The 22239-nt window shown below is 43.1% G+C and overlaps 2 protein-coding genes across 4 annotated transcripts in view; one reads left to right on the top strand and one right to left on the bottom strand.

Moving 5' to 3' along the window:
• The window catches only part of XDH (xanthine dehydrogenase), a 90119-nt gene extending 78199 nt beyond the window's left edge, over window positions 1–11920 (top strand). For both annotated transcript variants that reach the window (XM_054979195.1, XM_054979187.1), the window contains 4 exons: window positions 3405–3470; window positions 4164–4352; window positions 8745–8912; window positions 10234–11920. In XM_054979195.1, coding sequence (XP_054835170.1) covers window positions 3405–3470; window positions 4164–4352; window positions 8745–8912; window positions 10234–10284 — 474 coding nt within the window. In that variant the 3' untranslated portion in view covers window positions 10285–11920. The remainder of the gene's footprint in view (window positions 1–3404; window positions 3471–4163; window positions 4353–8744; window positions 8913–10233) is intronic.
• Window positions 11921–12003: 83 nt separating this feature from the next.
• Window positions 12004–18091, bottom strand: LOC129329669 (carbohydrate sulfotransferase 9-like). Of its 2 annotated transcripts, XM_054979215.1 has the most exons (4): window positions 18036–18091; window positions 16973–17126; window positions 14958–15060; window positions 12004–13347 (listed from the first exon to the last, which is right to left on the bottom strand). In XM_054979215.1, the coding sequence occupies exons 3-4, from the start codon at window positions 14974–14976 to the stop codon at window positions 12542–12544; spliced, it is 825 nt and encodes a 274-aa protein (XP_054835190.1). In that variant the 5' UTR covers window positions 14977–15060; window positions 16973–17126; window positions 18036–18091; the 3' UTR covers window positions 12004–12541. The 2 variants fall into 2 exon arrangements, with proteins under 2 accessions (XP_054835190.1, XP_054835181.1); XM_054979206.1 differs by lacking the exon at window positions 14958–15060 and having other exon boundaries at window positions 18036–18085.
• Between the last annotated feature and the right edge of the window lie 4148 nt (window positions 18092–22239).

Here is a 22239-nt window from a genome sequence, read left to right as displayed (position 1 = left end):
CAAGCAACTCCTAGCTAGAGATGGGCACAAACAGAAAAAAAAACTGAACATGATGTTCGTTGTTCATTGCCATCCACAAACAGGGACTCATGAACAACCACGAACATGGCCCTGTTCACGAACATGTTCATGGTTGGCTGTTCATGGGGGCCAGCAGGCTCTCCTCCAGCCATCATCCAAGTTTGGTCAAGATCCCTACTGCACCGTTCCCAGAAACCTGACCTGAGCAGGCAGCAGGAAAGGTAACAATAATAAATAATAGCTTGGCCCAGAGCCTGGCAGCACCCCTGGAACTTGAAGGGCTGTTCGTGGCTTTTTTTTGTTCGTATTGCTGTTTGTGCCCATCTCTACTCCTGGCCCCCAGGGATTTGTGCATTGGCAATTTCCCACTCAGCAACAGGAGAGATCCAAGAAGGAAAAGCAGGAAAGCATGCACCATTAGAGGCAATGTTCAGATTCCTCCTCAGGAGGTCTCCCATATGCTAAAAAGAGGCCTCAGCAGGCACACGCAGGTTGCTGTATTCTCTGTCGAATCATCAGGTGAATTTGGCACATTCTTCAAGGGAGTCTGTTCCATCCTTTTCCTGGTGCCAACGAAATCAGGTGAATGGAGAGCAATCCTGGATTTGAAGTTGGTCAACAAGATGATTGTCGAATGCAACTTCGAATGCAAGCCCCTGGGATCGATTCCAAAAGCTCTCCATCAAGGTGAATTTTTGACCTCAATCAACCTCAATACCTGCATGTTCCAAGACACCCCACTTCCAGGCAATTCCTTCTCTTCACCTACAAGGGATTGAATTACCAGTGTAATCCTTTTCTTCATCTCACAGGATGTTCACAAAGGATAATGGGATCTAGGCAAGACTCTGCTTCTTCTACATCATCATGGTTTTTTAGGCAATATCCCCCAAAGTCATCTGAATCTGACTTAGGGCATTATCCATCTGGGAACAAGGACTGTTACCTCTCAGGGGAACATTTTCCTTACAGGGGAGAAAGAAGCCAGACTAATTCAGGCTGCTCAGAGACTTGCAGCCAAGAAGGCAGAGGATGTCATGGTTTTATCCAAAATTCTGGGCGTCATGGTCTCATCCATAGTCATGGTTCAGTGGGCCCACCTCCACTCATGCCCCCTTCTGTGGACTTTTTTTACAGTTCCAACATTCACTGGAGATTATCAGATCCCTGACTTGGTGCAGCTAGCCCACTTTGGACAAGGGGGTGACTTCCGTTCGGCTCCCCTGGTTCTGACAACCAATGCCATTCTTCTGGGTTGGAGACACTTAGCCTGCATCAGCTGGTCCAGGGGAAGTGAATGTCAAGAGAATGGAACCAGAGCATCAGTAGACTGGATCCGCGTGCAGTCAGTCTGGTACTGCTAGCCTTCAAGCATTTAATAGTTGGAAGGCACCTCCTAGTCAAAACAGACAATATCACAGCAAGAGCACATATCAACCAAGGAGGTTGAACGCGATCTCACACTCTACAGATGGAGGTGTCTCAACTCCTGAACTGGGCAGAAAAACACATTGCAAGCATTCAGTCTCAGCATCTCCAGGTTACCTCGAACATAGAAGCTGATTGGCTGAGCAGTCAGCAGATAGACCCAAGGGAGTGGTCACTGAATCCCATAGCCTTCAGATTGCTGCTCTGTCACTTTGGGAATACTTGTATAGTCCTGTTAATGACACCAGAAAATTACAAAGTTCCTAGGTTCCCATCTTGATTCAAAACCTTTCAAGCAGCAGGAGAAGACATTCTAACTCATCCATGGCCAGCAGGTCTCCAGTATGCCTTTCCACCTTTTCTGTTGACTGCCAAGCTTCTCAACAGGGTTCAGAGGGAGGGAGCCCTAGTGATTCTCATTGTTCCCGTCTGGCCCAGGAGATCATGGTTGTCAGATCCAGTCAACATGGCAGTAACTTGGCCTTTGAGGATTCTGCCATCGCTGAACCTGCTACAATAGGAACCTCTTTCTTACCCACAACCCAAATGGCTGCAACATTTGGAAATTGAAAGGAGAACTTTAGAGATTGTGGGCTTCCCCCAGGAAGTGATGGAACTCATGCTAACTTTCCCTAAAAAGTTTTCCATCCACATTTACAAGATCACCTGGAAGGCATTACATAGGTTGTTTAGAAGAAGGGGCCTGGACCCTCTTTCTCCCTCTGAGAAAGAATAATCCTCTTTATCCATGTTGGACTGTGTCAGGGCCTCTGTCCAAACACATTGAAGAGATGATTATCAGACTTGTCTTCTGTTCTTAAGCTGATCAATAACAAAAATTCCTCTTCCAACAAGTTGGGGAAGAGAGTCTCTAAGGCAACTATTGCCTCCTGGATTCAGCAATGTATTTTCAAGGCATATGAAGAATTGCACCCTCCTGCACTCAAACTCAAATAGCACATTCAACCAGAGCAGCAGTGACACTGGCAGCTTTTTAAATCTAGCACCCTCATTAATGAAATATGCAGGGCAGCCTCCTGGCCTTCCTTTCCTTCCTTTGTTAAGCATTATAAGATGGACAAGGGGGTCTTGGCTGAGGCTGCTTTTGGGTGCAGAGTACTCCAGGAGGTGGTAGATCTATTGATCCTGAGCTTCTTCCCTCCCAAGATGACTTAGCTCTGTTACATCCCAGAGAAGGATGACTTCCCCCCACTGAAGAAGAATGAAATGTTGGACTTACCATGAAGGTTTCTTCTTTGCATCGTCACCCATCTGGATTGGGACAGCTTAGAATCCTCTCGCCTTTCTTCTGATCTTATATGTCGTTCAATTCCAACACATTAATCTTAGAAATGACCTCCAAGTTGACTAGTTTTTTCTAGTGTTCCAGTTTTTTTTTTGGAGCTTGGCTTTGGCAGGCCTGGGAAGGTCCACCCTTTACTGGACTTCTTAAGGATGAAATTAGTTAGCATAAACCCTGCCTTGGAGCGAGTAGGAGGTGTTAGCTGGGGGAGGATGACCTTCCCTCCACTGAAGAGAAGTCTTCATAATTAGTCCAATGTTTCATTTCCCCAAGCTGAAACAGCCTTGACAGGGAGTTATTTGCATGTGGAGTATTCCAATCATACCATAAAGTATTGTGTAGGCTGGCTCTTGGTTTCAGCAGGGGATGAGAACTAAAAGGTTGTACCAAACACTTCATAGAAGATAAGGAATTTGAGGAGGAATTATCCCTGTGATGAAGATGGGTGGTTGAAGCTGAGAGATAGTGCCTTGCCTATAGAAACTTGATGCTTTCATAGCTGAACTGAGATTTGAATTAGAGAGTTCCAGGTCATAGCTTAGCCACAATGGGATACCAGCAATAAGACTGCATGGTTGAAAGAGACCCAGCTTTAATTATTTTATACGATTAGCTCTGTCCTTATTAACTTTTTACTTTCACCAATATTTAGAATCTTCGCACAGACATTGTGATGGATGTTGGCACCAGCTTAAACCCTGCTATCGACATTGGGCAGGTAAGCAATAAATGGATATGCTTTGCTGTGCTGAACTGGGTAGGTACAGAAAGCAAACAGAATACATTAGTTAATGAGCAGCGACAGCAGTGGTAATATGGTTTGAAAGATATCTATTTTCTAATTTAAACAGCTAATGCCTACTACCTAGTAGTAACCTTATTGATTACTAGTAGTTACCATGCATTTATCATCAAAAATGTCCGAGGCCCAAAGAAAAATTAATAGAAAAGCTACCAGCTATACATTTTTTTCTTTTTGATAATTATTAACAAATAATGTTACATGTGCATTTCATAGTCTTCATCATATGTAAACATTGCATAACATTAGTATGATGATATTGCCTTCAAGATTTAGTGGGGTGCAGTAGTTGTTCCACAGTGCATTGGCAACACGTACTGTAAGTTTTTGTAATTCCATTTCCAGCTGTATAAAAGAGGTCATCTATTTCATAAATTTTACGAATCACTTTTCTAGAGCATTGCTGGAAACTTCTTACATATTTGAGGGCAGCGCTATAAAAAGGGCACTGAAAAGTCACTGTGGATGGCAGTGGCAAGATTCTCATTTAAGTGGATGGCTTGGAGGTGGCTCAGAAGCCAAGGCTGATGGAAAGCACCCTCACTCACTGCAACCCCTCAGAATTGTGGACAAAGAAGAATGTAACTCACTTGTGGCTTACTTTTGCAGATAGAAGGAGCATTTGTCCAAGGGCTTGGACTCTTTACTCTAGAGGAGTTGCGCTACTCCCCAGAAGGCAATTTGTACACTCGAGGGCCTGGAATGTACAAAATCCCTGCATTTGGTGACATACCAACAGAGTTCCATGTGTCTCTTCTCCGGGACTGTCCAAATAGCAAAGCCATTTATTCATCCAAGGTACAGTAACATTGAGAGAGACAACTTTTCTACAAAGGGTGTTATGTTCCAACACAATAGTGTCAGGGTGATAAGTGATGTATTATTACCAAATGAAGTCTCTTCTTTGCCATGCTTTTACAATATGAAATATTTTGTATTTCCAAGAATAGAAATGAAGATAAATTAAGTACGTACTTAAATGTGTGTGTGTTGCTCTCTCTTTCAGCACCTTTCCCTGTCTTCACAGTGACCTTTCCCTTACCTTGCAGTGACTCCCAGGCAAGGTTAGGGATTTCCCTGCCCCTTGATATTAGATGCGAATCTATTGCTTTTTTAGAATTCAAAATTTTAACCTTAACTGGCAACATAGGGGACTACTTTTCAGGCTTCAAACTACACTTGCCAACATTGGAACATCCCTAGAGATTTGGGGGTGGAGCTTGGGGAGAGCACAGTTTGGTGAGGGGAGGGAGCTCGGCAGGGATGTGCTGTTTTAGAGCCTATCTTCCAAAGTGCATTCCCTCCAGAGGAGCCGATCTCCATAGTCTAGAGATCAGTTGAATTTCCTGGAGAACGCCAGGCCACACCTGGAGGTTGACAACCCTACCTCAAACCATATGCAGTTATGCCTGTTTTAGCCCATTGATATCAAATAGCTAACTCTGCGCTGCATCATGGTCTTTCTTTCTCTCCTCACTCCCTCTGTCCTCTTGCTTCCTTCTTTCTCTTTGTCTTTCTCCCTCACTGCCTCTTATTCTCTTCTTTTTCTTCATTGCCTTTCTCCTTTTTGTGAAAAAAGGTTAAGAAAAGAAAATGGTGATAGGGCCCATCTTAGGAGTGTTTTGATCACAACCCAACACTTGAAGTAACAGAATAATGGCATTGATCTTTACATATACTGCTGTCCTCCATTGGACTAGAAATGAACTACACTGCTGTGTTTTATGGACTCTGTTCATTTGCGCAAACACACATTACATTGTCCTAAAAGCAACAGCTTTGCTGTAAGGTGTTCTCACCATTGTGAGGTTATTCATTTGTTTTACTGGTGTTTCTGGCCATAGAATTTTTATAACATTATAAATATTCCCTCACTGCAATGGTAGTTACTCTCTCTAAAGCAGTAAACCAGGATAATGATGCTGGAGGCTTTTTAAAATAAACAATGTCTGGAGAATTAGATATTCAATTTTGTCTCTGCTGCTTCATTCCTTTGCATTTGATCTGTTATGCATTACCTCAGTATCAGTTACTGTTGCAGTATACTTAGAATAGCAGTGGCTATAAATAACAAAATTGAAAGCTCTGCTTGGTGAGAGATATACAGCACAATCCTAAGCAGAGTTACACTAGCACATTAACTTTGATGGACTGAGAATGGCATAACTATTTAGGCTTGCACTGTAGTCCACTAGGACAGGAAATAAGACTGCCAAGCGTCCTGCTAAGGTGAGAGAACTCCCACCAGCAGCTATTGTTCACCAACACTCCAACTGATGGTGAGAGAATTTTTTTTTTAAAAGTTAGTATTGTGTGTGCCACTGCATCACTTTCAGGGAAAACCCACAAGTGATGTAGGGTAGCTTTAGGAATTCCTGGAACTTTACCATGGCAATTCCTAGAGCTACCTTACATCTGTCCAAATTTTCTCCTGAAGTAATATAGCACCCCACATGACATTGTGGCCATGTCTCCACCCCCAAACCTCCCATCAGTTGTCAAGCACGGCATAGCAAACCTCACAGGAAGCAGGACGTAGAAGGCAGAAGACTGGATGAGGCCCCGTCTATCTTACCACAGGCTTTGATAGATGATATATGTGAAATGACCCCCAGCATCAGGGCAACTAACATTCCTAATCTCTGCGTGGCTGGATTCACGTCACAAGTATAGTGTGGGAGAAGAAGCAGCTTCAACGATCCCTCCTGCACCTTTTTCCTGAGCTAAAACAACTGCAGGTGCCCTCTTTGCCCTGCTGGTGGGAACCATGTGCTGCATAAGTGGAGTTCCGCAGCAGGACTAGCAGAGACCCCCATGGTCATTGCAGCTCAGGAAAACAGTGCGGGAGGGAAGGCCAAAGCCCCTTCTCTTTGAGCCATGCTTGTGAGCTGAATCCAGCTCAGCAGTGCTGGTGAACATTAATTTGCTGATGTTACCTATGACATGAGTTGGGATCCCCGACCTGACTCATTACACATGTATTATCTAGTTGAGCCCTGAGTGGTGCAGCAGTTGTTTGTGCCCATTTAAGTTATACCATAAGTTAATATACAATAGTTGTGAATCTGAATTGCACTCAGTTGCTTAATACTTTCATGTAAACATTTGGAACATCCATCTAAACATGTGAGAGGATCTCCATAATGCTCAATGGAGCCCTTTCCCCCCTTCCCTGTTTGTCCTCAACTGGACACAAATACATAGCAACAGACATAAAATATTACTGCTAATGGAAGCCTGTGCACAACCCTAGAGAAGAACAGGGTTGCTGGTTCTACATGTAGGAAGATTTTTCAAGGTCGGATGTATTGGCAAATGCTCATGATTGACTAATAGCTGACAGACAAGGGAGCCTTATGGGTAGTGCCTTCCCATGGACATGCTTGCTAGACACCCCACTCCACATGCTTTATAATTGTGTCTGGGGTCCAAGGCTCAGCCCCTGGACTTACGAGGAGGATGGGATGGGAGACAGACAGGAGGCAGCTACTCAGCCTTCCAGACAGACACCAAGGCCCTGCCCATCCTGGCAACCGAGGGAGGGAAAGAGGCACCCAAGCCAGAGCAAGCCAAATGGGGCAGATGGAGGCCGGCCAGCCCCATCCTTCAGGGGGAGGCTAGGAGCCCAGGTGAAGAGAGAGAGAGGGCAACCAGGAGGGGGCCCAACCAGGGGAAGAAGGCACAGGAGACAGGGACAGCCAGCCAGCAACCCCACCAGCAACAGAGGAAAGGCAGCACCGGGCCACACCCTTACCAGCAGGCAGCCTAGAGGAGAGCAGAGAGGACCAGGAGAGGCTGGGAGCAAAGCAACCGTAGGTGGGGCTACCTAGGGCAGCCAGCGAAGCAACCACAGGCGTGGTTGCCTGGGACAGCCAGCAAAGCAACCCCAGGTGTGGCTGCCTAGGGCAGCCAGGGCCATGGCTAGATAGTTGGGGGCATGACTAGGAGGAGGAGCTGGGAAATGGTGAAGGGATATAAGGGAAACACACACACCAGCAAGGGGTGGAGAGTTAGGAGCGGAGAGAAAGGGAAGGAGGGAGAGAGGCGGTATAAGTGTGAGAGTGAGAGGAGGAGGAGGATATTCAGTATGGAAGGGAGTTGGAGAGGAGGCCATAGGCAGACAAGGCGGAGGAGCAGATGAGAGAATGAGATGTACCCCCCCCCCCCTCTGGTTGTTGTACAGAAGCCTGCACCAAGCCTACAGGAGGCCTCAAAGAAGTCCTTCACAAGCGCTAAGACATCCCAAGCGGCTGTGTCCCAACTGGGGCAGGGCAAGGCCACTTACAGGCAACCCATGTTCAGCACTAGGGTGCCCAGCACAGCAACAGCCCAGACAGAGTGGGGTGGAGATGACACCCAAGGACACTCAATAGGCGGCAGGCCAACAGGTGCAGCCACGCCCGGGTGCAGACATGACACTGCTTATCTGTCTGACTATGCAAAATGCTTCCTGCTGTATAACTCTGCCTGCTTTCTAGGGATGCCAGATTTGCTTTGCCCCACCTCTGTAATTCTGATTGCTTTAAAGGTTTGCCAAAGGACTGCCTGGGTTTGCTCTGCTACATGAGCATTTCCTTGCGGTACAAATGTTTAAGTTTACAAGCCAAAGCAGTTTCAGTACTAAGACTAAAGCCACACAGATATGGATTAAGATAATCAGTTTCATTCCAAAAACTCCCCGGAGCACATCATACTGGGACCCTTTGCCTAGCTTGCTGGTAATTATATACAAGGGGTCTGAAGATTTTTTTCTTTGAATGAATAGAAACAATTATTTATAATGAAGAGAAACATTTATAACTATCTGGATTAAACTGGCTAGTCTTTTTGGTTTGTCAAGTGTATGTGTGGAGAGTCTGGGTCTTTATTTCCTGTAAGACAATATAGTCCACATTCTTACAGTGCTCTAGATTCTTTTCTTCACATCAGTTGCCCCTGAAAGTATGCTTGACTGATGACATTATGAAATGTTTACAGGTAGTTCAAGTTGTGCAAAGGAGATTTATTTTAATCTCCTACAGTTATGTCTGCCTGTGTGCCCTGCCCAAACTGACACTTGTACTGAAATTGTGAATCAATGAGGACCATTTTCCAGCCAGAAGTATAGTGTAATCCAAGGGTAATCCATACCAGTTTCTCTGTTGAATGTGCAGCAACAGATACAGTCTTTGATTTCTTTCATCTCTGCAGGCCGTGGGAGAGCCCCCTCTGTTCCTGTCAGCCTCAGTGTTTTATGCCATTAAAGATGCAATATTTGCTGCAAGGGCAGAATCGGGACTCAACCAACTATTCAGACTAGACAGCCCTGCCACTCCAGAGAGAACACGCAATGCATGTGTCGATGTTTTCACCAAACTGGTATATTTAATTGTTCTTTTAATGGTTTTGTATGTGCATTTTAGCTTGGTTTTCATTGTTTTAATTTTGTGGCTTTGTTTGGTTTTAATGGTTTTATTATGTTTGATTTTAGTCTGTTAGCTGCCTTCTTGGCCCCGAGGAAGGCAGAAATTTTATACATTAATAAAAAATAATGGTTGCTTACCTTCTTTTCAACATTCATCTTCTATGGTGCAATTCCACGCCTTCAGGGTTAAGGAGATCAAGGATTTGACCAGGAATCTGTTGCCAATGGTTTTCCTTCAGAGTAGCCATTCATCCCCTGCTGCCCCCAATGCATGACATACAGAATTGTAGCCTTTTTTAAAGGAGTTCTTTGCCTGTCCATGCTCCATGCTTCAAAACTAGGAGCAAATAACAACTGCCTGTCTGGTTTGTCAGTCAGGAGGCAAAGCCAGGACTTCTTCAGCCTTCTTGACATTCTGACAAAACTGAACCAGAAATAGGACTCTGCTATCCCATGCCCCATGCCAAAAGAGCCAGTGTGTTATAGCTCTGGGATCAAACTGGGATCTGGGAGATCCTCACATTAACGGGAAGCTCACTGTGTGACCTTGGGCTACTCACTCTCTTTTAGCTTAGACTACCTCACAGCATTGTCATGAAGATAAAATCCACATAAGCAACCCTGAGCTCCTTGGAAAACATACGCGATAGAGAGCATTAACTCTCTCTAGAGTATACCCAACTACTCTTTTCATTACTCAGCCTGAGAGTTTTGCTCTTTCAGGGTGCAGAGTAGAATGACTGAGGCTACACTAGAGGAGATGCTGCAAGATCCATGATCAGCTCTCTCCCCGGCATGTTTTTTGTTCATAAATAGCATCCACCGAACACCCTGGTTCAGTTCAGGACTCCAGTGGAGGGAGAGTGTAGGACTAACTATTTCCCCTAGCATCCTTGTCTCCAAACCCAAACAGCTCCTGGAGCTGTTATTTGCTCTCTTATTAGGAGAACCAAAAGTGTTTCCTCTATGATTCCTACATGTTTCCCAAATAGCAGGAGGGGACTGGTTTTAGAACCATAGTTCCAGTCTGAATCAGGGCCTCCAATGGCTGCTGTTTATGAAGGAAAAAAGCATTGGATTTCCAGTCATCAATTTTCCATTGTCTTTGGTTTGGAGAAGGAAAGATAAATAAATCAGAAGATGGTTGTATCTAGTGGTTGTTTAGCAACCAGAATCTGTTATATTTTAGACAAGTTTAAGCATTTCAGACCAAGACATCTGTCTGTTGCCTTTATATTGAAATCATTTAAATCCTTTCTTCCCTCTCCTGTCCAGTGTCCGTCTGCTGAGCCAGGCACCTTCAAGCCATGGTCTGTGGGAGTATGAATGAAAGAACCATCTCCTCTCATGAAGCTGGTTTTACCTTGGGACCGAAAGAAGCAACCTTTGTTTCTGAAAACTGAACTGTATTCCTGTGTCTGCCCCACTGATTCATGACATTTTTAAATTTGGTTGTTAAATTATCAGTTGCCTAGGAAAAGGATTTTCACTGACGGATTATTGCTGGGATGTGAGTGTAATGAAGAGAAAAATTAACAGCTTTGCTGTCTGTGAAATTGAAACTCCTTATAAGGTTCATTTAAGCTTGTGGCAAAGATCAGAGAAATCCTTATAACCTGATTGTGAATCTGTTCATTTTTAAAGTATGAGCCTGAAATGCAAAGAAATGCCCATTTTAGCAGTCTTAGGTGTAACACGACCTCCTTTTTTTGCTTTCTGTTTAATCTTTGGAATGGATGGCTGAAAGCAAAGATCAGGGCAGGGCCCCATTGAATTTCCTGAGGTCATAAAATGAATTTGGGGAGTTTATTAGCATCTAATTGATGAACTCTTAGCTTCTCCTTCCAACTTCTTTTCTGTTTGTTTAGAGTATCAGATACAAGAAAAGAAAATGCAGTTTTGCACAATGAGAGAAAAAGTTGGCCTAATGCCCTGCACCTGACTTCATATAACTTGGAAGCAAGACATTGATTCCGGTGAAGCTTATCCACAACTAACAGGGAAAACTGAAGCAATTCCTTTCAATTTACTTCAGTTGAAATCAATGGGCTTAACCTGGCATAACTCTGCCTAGGATTGTGCTGTGAGCAGACTTACAGCTGCAACCTAAGAGAGTATAATAGGCTAGATTGGATAATAGAGGTAGTTTCCAAGAGCATTACTAATGTGTGCTGGGCTCTTTGGAATTGGTCTCATTCCCTACTTTGTAGTACAAAGAGGTTTAATAAAACACTCCATTGCTTGTAAGAAAAAAACACGTTAGTTTACATTTTCTCTGTGATATGATGTTTGCCCAGTAGCTACTAAAGCCCTGTTTTCCAGAGCTTTGAATAAAGCTTACTTAGTAGATCCATCCAGAGGATGTTAAAGTAGAAAGTGGAATAGTGTGGTATGTGGTTGTTTTCATCAACTGCCAGTAAGTAGCGCTATTACTCTATTTAAAGGAATGACAAAGGGATAGCTTGAATTTCTGTGGGGAACATTGGGAGAGTCCTGACTTGCTGGTAAGGTATCTGCTCTGCAGAGGTACGTGTTCATAAATATTATCAGAGATGTCTGAATGCAGTATTGCTGACTACATTGCTCCTCTTACCTGTTAAAACAGAAACAGTACAACCTACACTCTGTTCCCCCAATTATGCACTCCTTGTATCAAAATGCAACAAATGTGGAACATTTATGAAACATTTTTCTGTCTAGCCTATAAACTGTTATGCTAAGCAAAGGCACAAGAACCATATCTATATTATGATATTCTGAAAAAAGGAAATGATTGATGACTGACATATTGTGGATAACCCTGCATGACAAGATTCCAGGAAGTATTCTCATTTTTAATTGTATACTTTACAAATTATTTTATTGAGATTTCTCATTAATCGGTATCTTTATGATCTTAACATGTAAGAAATTCTTCTTGAAAAATTGACAATTTTGAAAAATAAATGTGCTTTTAAAAACATTTTGGAAGTTTGTTTATTAATAACTTGAAGGCCATCTAGTATGTGGGTTCTATATCAAATCAAGCCTGAATTCTCCCTAGAAGCTAAAATGACGAGACTGGCTATCATACTTGGTCACATCATGAGAAGACAAGGCTCCCTGGAAAAGACAACAGTGCTAGGAAAATTTGAAGGCAGTAGGAAGATCCAACATGAGATGGCTTAACTCAATAAAGGAAGCCACAGCCTTCAGTTTGCATGACCTGAACAAGGGTATCAATGTCAGGATATTTTTTGAAGGTCATTAATTCATAGGGTTGCCATAAGTCAGATGCAGCTTGACAGCACATAATAACACACACATTATGGAAGTTGGGACTGGGAGTACCTTTGAAGGAAAGCTTCCCCCTTTCCCAGTGCCATGACCCTGATCCATTGCAGGCAATTGCTACTGGTAAACTAATTTTAAAGGGACATGAAATCCAAAGTCTCATCTATTTTGATCCCAAGTTTTAAAAAGAAACGGTTGAGATACTGGAATTTGCACTGAAACTCTAACTCTGCCCCACAGCAGCTCAGTTCTGCAACATTTTTCTTTGCTTATAAGGAAAGAATGATCCATTGACTTAATTTCAATAACCCTAGGTGCTCTCTGAAATGCAAGTAGGGTCCCAGAGCAAGCTGTTAGGAAAGTGAAATGCAGCAAAGTCAAACCGAAAGAAGTGGCAGAGCTGTTTCTTCTGCACATGAGAGAGTTCACTGAACATTTGCTCCTCTAACCAGCCATAAGTCCAACGTATTTTGGAGTCTATGAATTCAGGAAGCTGGCTGTTCCCTAGAAGCCCCGCCCGCTGCATTAAATGGTGCACTTCACTGCCAAGGAAGCCAAACATGATTATGTAATCATAGTGAATGAGGCATGGCCGGCACAGGCTGACCAATGGTTTCCATTCAATACTGGCATTACTGGATCCTCTGTATAAGATGTATTGGATGAATTCCTTGAAGGTTAGGCCATCTGCCAGCCCATGCATGTAAGCAGAGATGAGTCTGTGGAAAGGTTCCCTGATAAACATCACTTTTGTGTAGGATTTCAGCAGGGCTTCCACTGATGTCAGGTTGTACTGGCTCAGCCTCTTTTGTGTGCCAAATTGCTGGTGAGCAGGAACTGGCATTTGCAGGGTGACATCTTTCTCCTCCAGCATCTCCAGCAGCTGCTCCCAGCCTTCCACCCCAGTTGCTGGGATTTTGCAGTGTAGTAGCTGCAGTTTGTTGTTCACCATGATTGAAGACACCACCTGGGAAGCTTCCTGCTCATTATGGGGAAGCTCAGTGATTTTAGCAGTTTGACCACAGAAAGATCTCAGTGTCTTTTTCCTGAGCTGTTGAGTATGCAGGAAAGTGTCAAATGTTACTGGTAAGTCCTCCTTTAGTACGGTAAGATCACCTGCAAAACATATTATGAAGAACAGAGTTTATCTAGGCAAACAGATTTTGCAAATAATGCTGGAATCAGATACTTTTCTCTAGCTTATTTGAAAGCATTGCTACCTAGTTTTAACTATCCAAAGTTACTAATGGAAGATAGTTTCAGGTAGATAGCTATGCTGGTCTGCAGTCTAAGAGCAAGATCCAGGTCCAATGACACCTTTAAAACCAACTAGATTTCTAAGACGGGAGCTTTTGATAGTAAAAATCTAGTGATGAGAGCTTTGACTCTCAAAAGCTCATACCTTGGAAATCTAGTTGGTCTTTAAGGTGCTATTGGATCAGGAAGTTACTAATGAGCGCTGAAACACTGAAATGGATTTCTGCAGGATGTGTCTTTTGGTTTCATATTCCCTTCATGGAAAAAGAAGGGGAAGCAAGCACATACCATTTAGTGATTTCTTTGTTCCTTGTCCCATGCAGGCTGGCCCCCAAACTATCCCCCTAACCTCCATCTGTGAGTCTACGCAAGACTTCTTACACAGGGACACTCAAGTGAAAGATCTTACACATGTCCTCCTATTGTGGATACACATGCACTGCTAGGGAGACAGAGTATACTTGAATATAAGACCACACAGAAAGTAAGTCACTTGAGCAACCCTGTGTAAGAAGTCTTGTGTAGAGAGACTCTCAGTTGATGACCCAAGCATAGAATTTTCAAGCTGTCTGATGGTAGGCCCCGGAAGGCCTGAGTTCAGTCCTCACTCTGACATGAATCTCAACTGGATGACCTTGGGTCACTCACACTGTCTTGGCCTAACCCATTTCACAGGAATATTTTGAGGAGAAAATGGGGAAGGACGGGTTAAATTTGTCTTATTTATCTCATTTATACCACACTTTTCTCCCTAATGGGGACCCAAAATAGTTTATAGCTTTCTCCCCTTATCCATTTTATCCTCATAACAACTCTATGAGGTAGGTTAGACTGAGACTGTGTGACTGGCACAAGGGCACCCAGAAAGCTTCCATGGCAGAGTGGGGATTTGAATGCATGTCTCCCAGATTGTCGCCTAGCACTCTTAACCACTATACCATGCTGGCTCTAAATATGCACTAAACAGAGTGATTTTGGCAGGTATAGTTATTTATGCTTTATTTGAAAAGCATGCATCCTACCTTTTCCAAAAATTCAAGGAAGTTTACACTAGACACAACAGCATGCACAACAATAAGCTGACTAGAATGCTGCATTGAATAAAACACTACAAATATGAATTTTAGAGAAATTATTCCTTGTAGAGAATTACTCTTTGTAAGAAAATGTCTAATTTGTACTCTACTTATAGTATCATGAGTTTGGAAATTGTAAATCCTATATACTGTAAATCCTAAATATTTGGCCTCTACTCTAGTTTAGTATATCTTATAAGACAGAAGGAATGGTGATGTTTCTTCACAATGGTAGCTGAGCCTTGAGTGTCAGGCTTTGTTTAAGAGCCCATCTGGACTAGAAGAGATGAATTTCCCACCAAGCTGCTGGTGGTGGAAGAGATGGGTATCAGCATGAAAGAAATACAGAGCATTAAAGTGCTGGAAGAGACAAAGAAGCAGACAGACTCTTACTGAGTTCTCTGAAGCACATGGTGGGGGAAGGATCTCTTGTTCTCTGAGGATCTGGTGGGCAGAACTGCAACCTTGTAGGAGTGCCTGCTTACTTGTGCTTTACCTGAGTATTTGTAAATAAAGCAAATATAACAAACACTCTAAGACCCCCAATGCACTCTCCTCCAAAAGGAAACCAGCATAAGCAAGCACTACCCCCAAGGAACTTCTCACCACTTGAAGAAGTGAGGTGCATACAGTAACACTCTGAGGTTCACCTAAACCTGATTTTCCAATCTGGATTTCAGCAGTGATCTCAGTTTGTCAGGTAGGATAACTATTGGTATATATATTGTTTGGCCTGTGTTATATAAAAGGATCTTCCGGAGAGGTAACTAGGCTTGCCGGTTGCAGCTTGGGAAAGTCCTGAATATTTGAGGAGGGCAGAGTTTGGGCAAGGGAAGAACCTCGGCGGCATATGGTGCCATAGAGTCCACCCTCCAAAGCAGCTGTTTTCTCCAAGGAACAGATTTCTGCAGTCTCAGAGAGATTTCCAGCTTCCACTTGAAGGATGGCAACTCTATATGTACCTGAATGACTCATATACAATAAAGGATCCCATAGCTACCTACCAATGGAAACTACTAGAAGCCCCTTAAAAATGTAGCAAGTGGGGGGAAATGTTTAGATAGGATAGGACTAAAAGGGAAATGACTCTTTTGCTTTAAAAAAGGACTTGTTTGGAGGAGAGAGTACTGTAAACAGAAATTACTTAGTCAATATTTTCCTTTTTATGAGCAGTATTTTTTAATGTGCTAAAAGGGGGAGGGGTTAAGTCAGTCTGTGTGGTTTTCTCTCTCTCTCTGGGTAAATGCCTTGCTTATTCCATGCTTACAAGGATAGTAAGGGGAAATGAGGGAAGTCTCTTTCTGGATATTAAATTTCCAAGTTGGGCTTGAATCTCAGGAGTTTGTCTCAGGATAAATTATGGTATGGGACAAAGGGTGGTCCTGGGCTCTCAAAATATCTTAAGTGAGGCAGTTTCATTGCTAGGAGGACTAAATCTGTGATTATCTCCTGATTGCTAATAGTGGCAGTAGAAAAGTTGGTTAGAAATTGCTTTTGTATTTTGGGGAGGGGTGGTGGTGAGTGGAATCAGAAATCTTCATTGACGTCTGATAATTTCCACACCAAGTAGAATCTATGTGTATGTGTGTATGCTATCAAGTCACAGCTGATTTATGGCAACCCCTGCTATAGTTTTCAAGAGATATTCAGAGGTGGTTTGCCATTGCCTGCCTCTTCATAGTGACCCTGGCCTTCCTTAGTGGTCTCCCATTCGAATTCTGACCACAGCTGACCCTGCTTAGTTTCTGAGATCTGATGAGAGTGGGCTACCTGGCTCATCCAGGTCAGAGGGAAAGCTATAGATACCATCTTACCCTTACACCATCAGCACCTGAAATGTCTCAGATTGCCTAGAAAGCCAGATGAAATGGTTTTGGCATACTACTCCACAAAGAGCCTTTAAAGCAGTTCAGAGATCTCTGAAAACTATACTTCTGTAACTGCCAGAAAGTTCTTTGCACTTTGTCAAGCCACCATTCCCAGAATTTTCTAGGGGAGTGATAGTTAAAGTCAGATAAAGCTGATAAACATTTGTAGTTGGATAAGGCCCATCTATAAGCTAGCAAGGAAAGGGGATTTATGAACATGAAAGCAGTGACTTTCACAGCTTTTGGGCTACAGCAAAGAAGACTATGCAGTGTTGCAAAGATGAGAAAAGCTGCAGCTGCCAAAAAGTGTTCTCTTCTAATAGTGCAAGCCTAAACTGTGTTACACCTTTCAAAGCTCATTGCCTTCAACTGATTTAGAAGAGTGTAACGCTCTTTAGGATTGCACAGTAAATTGTTGTTTTCAATTGTATTTGATCACCCTTTAAAAAAATATGGTAATGAACAAATAATTGGATAACACTGAACTGCTACATTAGAGCTGCTTTTCAGATTGCTCTGCTGTCTGTGATAAAATACTACCTTGGCTCTGAGGCAAGCGTTTCCAAAGAAGATGGCTGCACCACAGCAAGGAAATGAAAACCAGGGATGAAAAGAGGAGACGAATGAAGAAGCGCATTGTCTTGCCTGGACTGCCAAAATGACTGCTACTAACGACTGCAGGTAAAGCAGAGATCTAAAGGCATGTCAGCAAAAGAACCATGGATGTTTACTCTGGGAAGCAATTGCAGTCAGGGTAAGGTTAAAGTACAGTTTGTGCATGGGCTTTGTTTCCTAATATAGAGAATGTTTTTTTCTTCTGTTTTTTAAAAGAGATGCTAGTACTCATATTTAAGGTTGCATTGATTTCCTCCAATTCTCCCTCAGGACTAGGAAGAGCCCCCCTCCCAAAAAAGGTGCCAGTGCTCAGAACCGGTGAGTACAACCACACACACAAAAGCACTGAACATACCTATTGTCAACTGATAGGGACAGTTAAGAGGTTAAAGAGGCACAACTCACAGCTTTGTTTCCTAGATGGCATCAAAACTTGTGGAACAAATTTTCATGCTGCCATTTTGACTACAGAGATGTTAATTATAAAATATTGTAATGTGTGATGGTTTCTCACAAGTGTCTGCAAATGTCTACAAACCATTCTTTTTTTAATTAAATTTTGCAGCTGCTTATTGCCAGCCAAAGCTCCTTTCCCTCCCCTTCCTCAACACCACTTTTTAAAAACAAGAGGCATCATTGATTGGAATCCTTCATTTCAAACATGTTGTCCTGACTAGAGATGGGCACAAACAGGGAAAAAAATGAACATGATGTTCGTTGCCATCCACAAACAGGGACTCACGAACACTTACAAGCATGACCTGTTCACAAACGTGTTTGTGGTTGGCTGTTCACGGGAGCCAGCAGGCTCTCCTCCAGCCATCAGCCAAGTTTGGTCAAGATCCCTACTGCATCACTCCCAGAAACCTGACCTGAGCAGGCAGCAGGAAAGGTACCAATAATAAATAATAGCTTGGCCCCAGAGCCTGGCAGCAGCCCTGGAACTTGAAGGGGTAGATCCCTACCGCACCATTCCCAGAAACCTTACCTGAGCAGGCATCAGAAAAGGTATCAATAATAAATAATAGCTTGGTTCAGAACCTGGCAGCAGCCCTGGAACCTAAAGGGGTAGATCCCTATCCTACCACACACAAAGAAAATTCAAGCTCCAATGCACTCTATCAAAATGCCAACAGCAGCTGTCTCTCCCTCTCCACTGTCTGCAAAGCCAAAGCTGGGAGCCCCCCTCCCCCCTGGTCTTTGCACCCTTGTAACAAATTTGGAGCTCCACACTTGAAAGGAAGATCTGCCTATCAAGCTAAATTGGGCTTAGATTGGGGTTTCCAGGGCAACAGCAGGAGTTCAGACAGAGTTCAGACAATCCCTGCCTAAGTTGCCAAGAGAATTGATTACAGGTGCCAGACTGTCTGGCTTGACGAACAGCAAGATGAACAGCAACGAACAAGGCTCGCAATGACTGCCTGTTCATTTAGAATGAGGCCTCACAAACAGCTTGTTCGCGAACAGCAGATTGGGCTGTTCGTGGCTTTTTTTTGTTCGTATTGCTGTTCGTGCACATCTCTAGTCCTGACATCCTAAATACAAATGGGATTCGTCCATATTTTCTATTATGGACTGAGCTCCTGAAATTTGAACATTTTTTTTACTTCTTCATTGTCAGTAAGATGCAAACACTATATAATATAATATAATATAATATAATATAATATAATATAATATAATATAATATAATATAATATAATATAATATAATATAATATAATATAATATAATATAATATAATATAATATAATATACTGTAACAGCAAAAATACAAACAACTACATAACAAACAAGCCAAAAGAACACACACTCACTCAACATTCAGTAGAAAACAAATGGCTTCCATTAAAGAACACTTTTCATTCTTATCTAAATGAAAACAATAAGGAGGCTACTGGGGCATCCCTGTAGTTTTGGTTTTGGTGCTCTTCCTGAAAAGGCCCTGTCTCATGTTACCACCCAACCTCAAATGGTAGAGACACACAGAATAGTGTCTCAGGGGAAAAGATGAGTATTTTGGGAGAAAGTATGTCAAAGAATGCTATCCTAGAGGTATGACAGTTCCAGATTATTAATGGGGTGCTTTCCCTCCCCACTGAGCAAGCACAGTGTTCAGCCAAGTCATATTTGGGATTAACAAGCCAGGCTTCCAAGTGAAAGGCTAGGGTTAAAAGAGGACTTTCACTCCAGTATATTTCTCTGGGGAAACTTTCCACAGAAAATCTGCCTCCTCCCCAAATATTTAGACCACTTGCCAATTTTCCCCCTCCAGTGTAAACTGATGCTGAAAAACTAGCAAGAGGGACAACTTTCATTATCTTGGTAACAAATTACTCTGAGAGGAAATGAACTTCTGCTTTCTCATGAGGAGAACTAGAACGTTATTAGTTCCCTTATGCAGGGAAAGCTCTTTATAAAGAAAAGGAGGACCGTACCAATTAACAATTCCTAGTCTATGAAATTATCCTCTGTTTCCTTCTTTCAAGATGTTGAAAATTGTATTGATTGAACAGTTGCACAAAGGGGTGCGGATGACAGATCAGATTTCTGTCAGTTCCCTGTCCCCAGTTACTGCTCTTCTCGTCATGCCCCCTGGCATTACAGAGGGTTCTCTGACTGTCAGAAGCAGTTGCAGGGGTGGGGCAGTGGTATGTAGCCAGAAGGAAAAGTGTGAGAGGACCTCCACTCACAATTCTCTAGATCTAAGCCACAATGTATGGATTAGAGAAACACAGATTTGAAAACATGTGTCTCATGAAGAAAACTAATCAGATTCAGAAATGGCTGCAGCTGTTGACCAATATATATTTGCTGTCTGCTGGGCCTTTGAGTTGTTTTTTTAAAAATAGCTTCAGCCCTCTTTGCCCAGGAATACTTCCCTCACCACTGCCCCAGCAGCCTTGTGTGTGTCAATGGAGCTCTCCCCCTGCACTTTTTCTTCACCCCTAAGCATGTGTTCATTTTCAGTCTTTTTAAAAGTCAGCCATTATATTGCTGTATAGATATAATCATGCACAAAAAATAAGGGGTTTTTTGCTCTGATGCCACCAATGACAACACTCTCTCTTGAAAATCCTGATTATTTAAGGCATGTGAGAAAGAAAATAAAGTGACTCCACTACTGTAAAAATGCAGAAAGAGGGCAGACATGTGGAAGAACTGTACCCAAACTTATTCCAGTGCTTGAAAATTGACTGCCAAGAAAATCAGGAGTAAGTCAAGAGTGCAAAAAGCCTGCTGAAAGTCTTAGACCCTTTTTCTGCTGCCTTAAATTTCCACTAGAGGGCAGCAAATTCATGAGCCATAGTAGCCTGTCCCGGTATGAAGTCAGATGTGTGCCTCCCTGAAATGCTGAACAAAAACAGATATTTAAAAATGCTCCCATCATTAATTGTACATCTGCTGTATTTTTACTACAGGATCCACTGCTGGCTGATGACTCTGCTCAAGATAAATATCAGGAAAAGTTCTGTTCCAACTTTTTTATGGAAGATGATGTCAAATCATTGGAAGGCTTGCTTTGAATGGCAAGATCCATTTGAAGTGTTCTCCACATCAGCTGTATTTGCATGAAACAGTGTGTGAAATTCTGGGTGCTGAATGCACAAGGCATGTGCAGATATATTGCCTTCCTCACACACTGAATAACCCTAATACTGAATAATCCTTATCCTAGCCAGCATCAATACACTTGGATTTTGGAAGAACATTCAGGTCAGAGAGTTTGTTTCTTTACTTATTTCTTTATTTATCCCTCACTTTTATTTCCAATGAGTACACAAAACGGTTTACAACATTCTCACCATCTCTACTTTATCTTCACTACAACCCTGTGAGGCAGACTAGGCTGAGAGAAGATCACCCAGCAGGCTTCCATGGCAGAGTTGGGATTTGAATGTGGGTCTCCCAGATCCTAGTCTTACACTTTAGCCACTATACCATGCTGGAATGTTATGACATGCTGTGCACATTTTAGAACCAAGCATTGTACATAACTGTTATCATCATAATCACAAGTAGAGGTGGGCACGATCCAAAAAAAAATACCGATCAAGCTGATCGTGGATCAGCGCCGGCGACGATCCCGAATTAACGATCCACACTGATCATCTCCCGTTTCCGATCCGTAGATCGTGGATCGTAGACCGTGGAGGCAAAAGCGGAGGGGCGCCCCGCTGTTCCCAGCGATACAGGAATGGTGGCTGACGCCGGCGGTATCTGTGTTTGTGTTTGGCTGTCTGTGTTTGGCTGTCACAGCTGCCTATCAGGGTTTGCAGGGATGAGATTGGAGTGCCCGTGGCTACAGGACACCCCCTCCCCCCTCCCCCCTGGGTGTCTTCTCCCAACTTGTAACCACTTTGCAGCTCCGTGGTTGGAAGGAAGCCCTGCTGATCAAGGCAAGCTGGGCTTCCATTCGGGTTTCCAGGGCAACAGAAGGAGGGCAAACACAGCTCAGACATTCCCCTGGTTCCGTTGCCAGGGGAATAGATTGCTGGCGCCTGAGTGTCTGGCTTCCCGATCTGAGCATGATTGCCCCGATCCAGCCCCGATCCAGCCCCCCTCCCGACTGCTGGATTGTTGGCCATGCCCGAGCATGATCCGCCGGGTCCCAATCGCGCGATCGCCATTATCGTGGGTTTTTTTCAATCATAATGTGGATCGTGCCCATCTCTAATCACAAGTGCATTCCTTTGCTGCTAGCCACTTTCTGCTGTATCTTGCAATGACTAGAATGTAGCTAGCAGAGAAAGAGGGCACTCTACACCATTACTCAGTAGCTGAGGACACCTGTTGTTTAGCAGCACAGGGAACCCCACTTCAAAGAAAAATAGGTAGGCCTAAGTTTCATTGAGGTTAATGGGATTTCAGTTATGACTAACCTGTCCACTTGATTTCAATGGAATTTAGGTCTGATTGACTCACTGTCCAGAGTTCTCTCTGAGTAACTAACACACTTATTGAGTGTATACCATAAGAAACCCATGTACCATTTTATATTGGATAACTATGGAATCTTTTTGGCTTATTAATTTCAGTCAAAATCCTTTTATATCATCATGAATGAGTAATAAATTGTCTCATTTTACTTACTTGTTTTAGAAGAGTGAGCGAAAGATTGAGAGGTTAGGTTGGAGTCCCCACACAACTGTGAAGTTCATGAGGTGGCCTTGGGCAATGTCACTGTCTATT

This window comes from Eublepharis macularius, chromosome 1 (assembly GCF_028583425.1).
Source record: "Eublepharis macularius isolate TG4126 chromosome 1, MPM_Emac_v1.0, whole genome shotgun sequence".
Lineage (NCBI taxonomy): Eukaryota > Metazoa > Chordata > Lepidosauria > Squamata > Eublepharidae > Eublepharis > Eublepharis macularius.
The sequence above is the reverse complement of the archived record's forward strand: the minus strand, read 5'-3'. Positions and strand labels throughout refer to the sequence as shown.